We start from the raw sequence: 8,967 nt of genomic DNA on the forward strand, positions 1-8,967 counted from the left end.
TCATTCTTGTTGTCACAGTTGTCTCTAAACACATGAATAGTTAGGTACCCTTGCCAGTAACATACACATTGTTTTCTTCATGTCCAAGCTCTTTTCACAGGTTACATTCCTTAGCCTGGAAATCAGTCTTTGCCCATGTAGTCACAGGATGGGTCCCAGATTTAATAAGTAAAGTTATGGAATGTAGAACAATTTTTTTTTAATGAAGAAGAAGAAAGAAAGGCCTGTCCATCTCAACTTTCAATTCAAAGGGACAGTGTCTCCAAGTATTTTATTTTTTTCTTGGCAAAAAAAATCACTCATCTGGTCATTATTTCATATGCGCCTTTATTTACATCCGTTTATTTTTATCTTGGCCTTCATGAGCTTCCATACAAAGAATCTTGGGCCGATGTATCCCGCTTCAACTGCGGTGGACTGCGGCATCGCTCTTGTCCAATCACTGGCTTTCTTCTACCGGTAGTTCTCCAAATCCACCAATGACGTGAGCGCATTTCAACGGAGGCGGGATTTCCAGCTCCTCGTAAACCAACTGAGGCCTCTCCATGCGGTGTTGATCTGTTGGACTCGTAGCTAACACCGAAACGGTAAGAATGCAATATCAATTTTAGTTTTAGGATTGAGAGGGCTTTTCAAACTTGAACTTACGTCTAGGAAGCTGTAATTGATATTTATTGTGCCAGAGGTATAAAGTAGCTGATATTGAATGAGCTAGCATCCTTCATTGTTTGCTTAAGAGGGGGCTATTGAGTTAGCTAGCATTTTATAGCCTAGCATAAACGTCGATAGCAACAAACAAACTCAACAAATCCCTCATAATACTCTTAAGTGAGTATCTTTGTGATTTCCTGCATTCTTAAACTATTCTCTTTAACTGTGAATTTGTAATCTGCTTGTAGCATTCGTATAATTTGGCTGCTTAGTTAGTGGAATAGCGTGTTAGCTTGCCACGTTAGCAATGGTTATGCAACACAATGGCTTTCCAATGTAGTAAACGGCTCTGAAGCTAACCTGATTAGTATATACGACAGTGCCGGCTAAGCTCCGAGCACAAGTACCATATGTTTATTGTGATGTGATATTTATTGTTTACAGTGCTCTGACTTCTAGTTTGAATTAAATTAAAATGTCCGCCATCTCCTTAGGCTAAATTCGCCGGTCTTTTTTCCCCATTGGCCTCACAGTTTATAATGGGGTTGTGTGATTGCACGAACTTTGCTTTACGTTAGCACTAGTAACACCACTTCTATGAAGGCGAATTCATATTGAGATAACACGTACACCTTCCCGCTTTTGCACTAAAATTATATTTAAATATATCCAAGACGTGTGGTGAGATCTGGCACAAAGAGTGGCGACAAAAGGTGGGCTTGGTTCAAGGCCTCCAATGCATGTACATATAGACTAAAGTCACTAAACCGATAGATATCATTAGGAAATTAAAACGATACAACCAACGCATTTAATATACATTGATGCCTGAATAAACCAGGGCCCAGCCGATACTACCTTTTTAGGAGGCCGATAGTGATGTTGGGGAGCAAAAATATTCTGATATTAATGTATTGCTGTTAATGAATATATACAGAAACGTATACGTATATGTAATGTAGGCCTTGATATTTTACAGGGCACTGAAACGGTAAACTTCATTGGGAACACTTTAGTTAGTATAATTAGTTATGAATTTGAAAAAAACACATGGAACAAAAATATATTAAACTTGAATTAAGAAAAATGACTAAGTATACATAAAATGTTGATTATACAACTTTAAATTTTTTTGGCACATATTGGTCAGCGTATTCACAGATACAATTTATTTATTTTTTTTTATGATGTGACAGGTCAAGATCAGCCGATAATATCAACCAGGCTCTAGTATGTACATATGATAGCAGCACTGTATACTCAAAATGTGAATCTGAAATACAACAGATGTGATGGACAAGTTAATAAACAATAAAATAAAAGTCCAAATGAGCAGTTTGAACTCTGTAAGGAGGGAATTCCTGCCACAGAACCCAATGAATAACCCAACTTTTGTGTCTCCTCTCTTCTAGACAGACACAATGGCAGAGAATGATGTTGACAACGAGCTGCTCGACTACGAGGAAGACGAGGAGCCTCAGGTAGCTCCTGAGAGCGCCGCCCCCGCCGGCAAGAAGGAGGTGAAGGGTTCCTACGTTTCCATCCACAGCTCCGGCTTCAGAGACTTTCTGCTCAAACCAGAGCTGCTCCGTGCCATCATTGACTGTGGTTTTGAGCATCCGTCTGAAGGTGAGAGCCGTTTGGTTTTACTCACTGGGTAGCCGTATGTGTGTTGTGTATTGATAGAGCAATTTCTGGATAAATTGGGTTGATTGTAAATAAATACTGTGTCCGTCTTTTACACAACTTACCAGCCAACTTGGGCACTTTGTATCACTTGTAGCAGTTTGAAGGTCTTAATATGCATAGTCTTTAACTGGATACAGAACTTTCTACTTGTTCCATCTGTTTTTTAATTTTTTTTTTAAGCATGCATTGATTGAGTTAAGGAAACGGTTATAAATATATATTTTGACTTACTTTGGAAAACGCAAGCACTGCAGTGAGACACATTAATAGTGTTGCTGTTGCTGCTAGCCTCATTGCCACATACTCTGCCCAATAGCTCTAAATAATTGCCCTACTGCCAATAGCATGAATGCAATTGCTTGAATTTTTGTGTTGTTTTTGTTCTTATTTGTTATGCAGTCCAGCACGAGTGCATCCCACAAGCTATCCTGGGCATGGACATCCTTTGCCAAGCCAAGTCTGGTATGGGCAAGACAGCTGTGTTTGTGCTGGCCACGCTGCAACAGATTGAACCTGTTGATGGACAGGTTAGTACATAAACGCAACACACAAAGGTCTAGACACTGAACTGAGTAAGCACTGTAAGAAAATAAACAACAGATTTGAGCTGTCTGGTCTTTGGCTTACATTCGAGGACAGGTTAAGGCTAAGTTAAGGGAAGTAAATCTCTCTTTTTTTTTTCATTCTAGTTGCTAATGCTAATGCTAGTGTTTGAAAGCATTGAAAAAAGTTTGAAACTGTTTTAGTAAAAGCATCTCATAAACTGATGAAATGTGAGTGGGCATCACAAATAGTACTCATGTCGTAATTGCTGTAAATTCAAATAATTAAAACTAATTATAAACTACTCAACACTATTTATGTAGAGGTACACAAACTTTTTGAGGTTTAAATAAGTGCAGGCTACAGTTTAATAGCCTCTGTAATTATAATAATCATCAGAGAATAGATGTTTACATTTCAGTGAATTGTTTAAAACCTGCAGCATGAGACAGTTTGATCAACATGTAGTGTTCTAGCTCTTTCAAACTATGCATTCAGTTGTTCTAAATGTAAAGTGTCTGACTCTACACTGCCTCCGTCTGTTCTGCAGGTGTCTGTACTAGTCATGTGCCACACGCGAGAGCTGGCCTTCCAGATCAGCAAAGAGTACGAGCGTTTCTCCAAGTACATGCCCACAGTAAAAGCGGCGGTGTTCTTCGGTGGCCTGGCCATCAAGAAGGATGAAGAGGTCCTGAAGAAGAACTGCCCTCACATCGTCGTCGGGACGCCAGGCCGCATCCTGGCCCTCATCCGGAACAAGACCCTTACTCTGAAGAACGTCAAGCATTTTGTCCTGGATGAGTGTGACAAGATGTTGGAGCAGTTAGGTGTGTTATTTTGTCTACTTTGATGTATTTGATGACAGTTCCCATCCTCCAAACAACATATAAAATGAATCTATCAATAATTTCTATTTGCACATCTGCAACAAAATAGGACTGATTAATTGACTCATGTTTGTAGTTCTTTAAAAAATGTGGTGTTTTCAATTCTTTAAAGATAATAGGAAGATTATTTTGTGCTGATCTCTTCTGTCTCTGACCTCTTCTCATATGTTCAGACATGAGACGTGACGTACAGGACATCTTCAGGATCACACCCCACGAGAAGCAGGTCATGATGTTCAGCGCAACGTTGAGTAAAGAGATCCGACCAGTCTGCCGCAAATTCATGCAGGACGTAAGTGACCAATTAAATGTTGTTTCATTACTTGTAGAAGTTCTTAGAAACCGCCCCACTAACCCTCTGTCCTCCTCTGTGCAGCCCATGGAAGTATTTGTGGACGACGAGACCAAACTTACACTGCACGGCCTGCAACAGTACTACTGCAAGCTGAAGGACAGCGAGAAGAACCGCAAGCTGTTTGACCTGCTTGACGTGTTGGAGTTCAACCAGGTATGCTGACGGTGCACTTTCATGAAGCGCTAAAGCTGTAATTTGAAATTTGCAATCCTTTCAGAAGAGCTTTTAGGTTGATGGCCCACGTAGCCTCTGCAGCTGTGTTTTAATGCCTTTGCTTCGCCTCTAGGTGGTGATCTTTGTCAAGTCAGTCCAGCGCTGCATCGCTCTGTCCCAGCTCCTGGTGGAACAAAATTTCCCTGCCATCGCCATCCACAGGGGAATGGCTCAGGAGGAGAGGTAAGCCCCAGGCAGACATACACACACACGCCCTTCTCTCGCATACCTACTCTCATAAGATATGCTGTATGGAGCTCCAAAGTATGTTTATGGAGCTGGAGGCCTCATCTGTTAACTCAACACATCATTGCCTTCAAAGGGGGATGCAGTTCAGTAATGCCTACAGCAGCTGTGTTGATAATCTGCTCCCTCCTGCCCCTTCTTACTCTTTCCCCCCCACTCTCTCCCCCAGACTGTCTCGCTATCAGCAATTCAAGGACTTCCAAAGGCGGATCTTGGTGGCAACCAACCTCTTTGGCCGAGGGATGGACATCGAGCGAGTCAACATCGTCTTCAACTACGACATGCCAGAAGATTCTGACACCTATTTGCACAGGGTGAGAAACTTCAGAGGAGGCGGTATAGATGACCGACCGCTCCCGTTTTTTCCTATTTTATGATACGGTCGTTCTTGGAAACATGCCTTTTACGCAGAAGACATTTTGACATGTCACATTAGAAAAACACGGCACAGGTGTTAATGATGGCTGCATTCCATTTAGCAGCTTCGTGTGTGTGTGCTGGCTCACGGTCAAACTGTCCTGACTTATTGAGACACTTGGAATACAGCAGAGTGCATCATTAATGTTATTACCTGTTCTTTTCCTGCAGTTACAATGTTAAGATATGGAAAAGGCATATTAGTTTAAAGAAGGTTGTGTAGCACTGTATCAATTGTCAGTACATGTGTTTAGAGATTTCACTCACTCATCTCTTCTCCACACTTGTTAGGTTGCCCGTGCTGGTAGGTTTGGGACCAAAGGCCTGGCTATAACCTTTGTGTCTGACGAGACCGACGCCAAGATTCTGAACGACGTGCAGGACCGCTTTGAGGTCAACGTGGCCGAGCTGCCAGATGAGATTGACATCTCCTCTTACAGTAAGTCTTTCCATTTCCACACGCCCGCTGACATCCAACGATGCTTGACGATCTTATTAAAGTGAGCCTGATGGGGCTGACCCATCGGTATGATTGTAATTTGTGGATTAAACGGATTTAAAAGGCACTTTATTATCCAAACAACATACTATCACCTTAATTGTTGTTGTGTGTTTTGCTGGGCCGTTTTTAAGCCAGTGAGATCTCACCAGCGTTGGATTACCCCACAAGATAATCAGCTGGTGTAATAAACCCATAAAGTCAGTTTGGCAACTTGAGACAACAGTTGGTGCCGCTATGTAACTGCGTGGCTATCGTCAAATGGAAACTGCCCTTACATGTTTAACCTGCTGGTGATAAGTTGGTATGCTCAGCTGTTGCTCATCGTGATCTTCTACATGGACTCATGTCTCTTTCTCCTCCTCTGTCCCCCTTTAGTCGAGCAGTCCAGATGAGTCCTCCAGCCAAGCAGAAGTCTCCTTTCCATGGATCTTGTGTCTTGTAGTTGGAAATAGACGTACTTCACTGTTAATTTGAAAGCTCTGCTCGTTCCCTTTTGTTCACCAAACATTTATTTTTATTGTCTTTTTTTGGGGACGGGGGGTTATGATTGATTTTTAATTTGTCTTTTACTGTGTTTTGTTTTTGTTTGTTTTTTTGCTCAATGAAATTAAAACTTTTTATAAAATGCCATTTCACTATTGTGATCTCTTGTGAGGCTAATTGTCTTGACCCCATTTTCATTGATTTCAGTCTCCAGCAGAGCTTCAGGGAAACATTCAGAGAAGTAGTTCTGAGGAACACGTAAAAGCGATTTTAGCCTTTTTTTAAATGTTCGAACTAGTTTTTTGTATAGGACGTTTTTGTGTTTCTTGTCCCCCACCCCCTCCACTGCAGAAGAGTTGATCTTTTAAAAAAGTAATCAAGTAGTCATGTAGTGATATTTACATAAAGAAACAATTTTAGATCACATGGCAGCTCTTTGTTTGAATATCCAATTGAATGCCTCCAATAAACATCATCACCAAGTGGAGTCCTAGTAGTGAATTTGCAAGTTTTGATACATGTCATCAGCACACTGTATAAAATAATTGCTTAATATGTATCTGTTATCTTGTTTTTTGGAAGTAAAATAACTACACAAAAACATGATATTAATTGTATGTTTGTCTGTTACATACACAAAAACCTTGTATGGATGTGCCAAAGGTCACTTATATTACACTTCAAGTTGCCAGCCATTGGATGAACTGCAATGAAATGTTATATGTACAGTGAGACGTGTGTGTGTGTTCGATCCCCTGACTTTAATCTAACAGGTGTCAAACTCATAGTTCAGGGGCCTCATACAGCTCAATTTGTTATTGAGTAGGCTGGACCAGTAAGTCCATTGCATAGTAGCCCATAAACAATATCTATAATATGTCATAATTGTACTCTAATAAACCATCTGAGGGTACATTAATAAAAATATCTAAGCCCAATTGTCCTTAAGATCTGATTCACTGCAAGTCAGTTAATTCAAGCTTGATGTCCATGGGACATTCAGAAACCTCGACTGGATGTTGAGTAAAACAAGTGAGAATAGCAGTGTGTTTTATTGATAAACTGGAACTATTTTAATGCAATCTTCACTCTTTGCCAAGTTCTTCAGTTGGCCAAATTAGAGTCCTTGGTGGGCCGGTTCTGGTCCGTGGGCTGTATGTTTGACACGCCTGATTTAACACCATAATTGTTATATTTTAATTTGTCCAATACTTTATATTTTATATATATATATATATATATATATATATAATACTTAATACCCAAATACCGGCAGAACTGTGACCTCAACCTCAGCTGTATTTTGTTTAGTACTTATCAGCAAATATTAGCATGTTAACACACTGAGCTAACATGTTGACAATGGGAAACCTTACACCTGATAATCAGCATGTTAGCATGCTGACTAAATTTAGTTCAAAGCATTGCTGCGCACAAGCACAGTTCCAGAGTTGCTAACATGGCTGTGGACCCAACTGTTGAGTGTAACAATTGAAACTAAACATTGAGTCATTTCTCAACATGATAGGAAAATAATCACTTCGGTAAGCGCTCAACACAAAGCGTAGGAGTGAAAATGTCTTTATTAAAAAAAAAAAAAGTAAGATGACAAACTCATCCAAAATCAAATGTGTCAGCCAACCAGTTTTAAGAGAAGTAGTTGAGAAAAACATGTTAAATTGGTTTTAATGTCTTTGTGAATTACTCTTTTTTTTTTTTTTAATATACTGTTTAAAAAGCATGACTTAATTATTACAGATGATGTTAATGTACACTTTTAAACATACAATCATCATGCTTTCGAATTGGCACTCACTGCTCACAAAAGGATCTGAACCCTGCCTCGTTCAGTGCTAAACTATACATGGACTACTTCAGTATAACTCAGTAAAAGGATTGGCCCTTATACAGCAGATACAACTACAAAAGAAGTTAACGATGCATCTGTACATAGCTGCTCTATAGTGTCCTTTTAACAAAAACTAGACATACAGTACCAAAACCACAGCATCTACATAGCCAAAGAGCAATGGCAACATGGCAGACATTTTATCAAACACAATTTTCACCTGTATAGTCTATAACATGGTTGTAAGGTTTTCGAGGCAGCAGAGTCTCTTAACTAAGGAAGCCTATTGTAGCCAAGGATGGTAGAAAAATGCAAATATTTTTACAGTTTCACAGAAAACTGAAAAAGCATTTAAGCCACTATTTTATGGCACAACAGATAAAAAAATCTGAAATAATAAAAATGGTGTTTCAATAATTCAGTATCACCAGTGTAAAATATGTATTTGGTTAAGATGAGAGTTTGAAATGACTTCTCCATTCCTCTGTATTACACTGGCATGAGATAAAAGATTAAGTCATGATTGACAGCTGTTGTAAGGTGCATGAACCCGCGTCCCAGTTAAGTACAATGCTTGAGTTCTTGAGGGTCTTCCCCTCTTTCAAACCTGTCCTTGGAAACAGGTTACTGTTGACCTTTGGCAGCCTTGGCCCCGTCCTCCGCAGGGCCATAAAGCTCTTCTCTGTCCCTGACAGTGACATCAACAGGCAACACTGCTTTCAACAGCATTTCTCAGAAATAGACACTACTTTAACACGGAGAAGCATGAGTTATTGTTTTGTTTCAGCGAGCTGGCCGCATCGGTTCGCTGCTCGATTACAGGCTGGATTGGGCAGCAGAGCGGTTCCACCCGCTAGTCACAAATTACATGTTTGCCTCAGTACACGCAGTTTTCAGATTTTATTTTTATAGCGGAGCAATGAGTGGCTGATTTTCTCTCACTGCCCCTCAGAGTCAGGATTGTAATTTGCACGGAATTAGGCGGTCGACTTCTTGACGCCAGAATCCCAGGCTTGTTCTTCTGGTGCTTGCTAAATGTCTCAGTTTCTTGTGGAGGCAACGCAGGGGATGAGTCCAGCTGTGTAAACAACCTTTGACATATTCCCCACTAATGCGTACAAAGCCTCAACCC

General features: G+C 40.3%; 1 protein-coding gene across 1 annotated transcript; it reads left to right on the plus strand.

Moving 5' to 3' along the window:
• Positions 1 to 493: 493 nt before the first annotated feature.
• Positions 494 to 5,994, plus strand: ddx39ab (DEAD (Asp-Glu-Ala-Asp) box polypeptide 39Ab). Its single transcript, XM_053337797.1, has 10 exons — positions 494 to 587; positions 2,064 to 2,280; positions 2,740 to 2,867; positions 3,434 to 3,710; positions 3,944 to 4,062; positions 4,147 to 4,278; positions 4,412 to 4,521; positions 4,754 to 4,898; positions 5,293 to 5,440; positions 5,879 to 5,994. The coding sequence occupies exons 2-10, from the start codon at positions 2,073 to 2,075 to the stop codon at positions 5,893 to 5,895; spliced, it is 1,284 nt and encodes a 427-aa protein (XP_053193772.1). The 5' UTR covers positions 494 to 587; positions 2,064 to 2,072; the 3' UTR covers positions 5,896 to 5,994.
• Positions 5,995 to 8,967: the final 2,973 nt, after the last annotated feature.

This window comes from Scomber japonicus, chromosome 18 (assembly GCF_027409825.1).
Source record: "Scomber japonicus isolate fScoJap1 chromosome 18, fScoJap1.pri, whole genome shotgun sequence".
Taxonomy (NCBI): domain Eukaryota; kingdom Metazoa; phylum Chordata; class Actinopteri; order Scombriformes; family Scombridae; genus Scomber; species Scomber japonicus.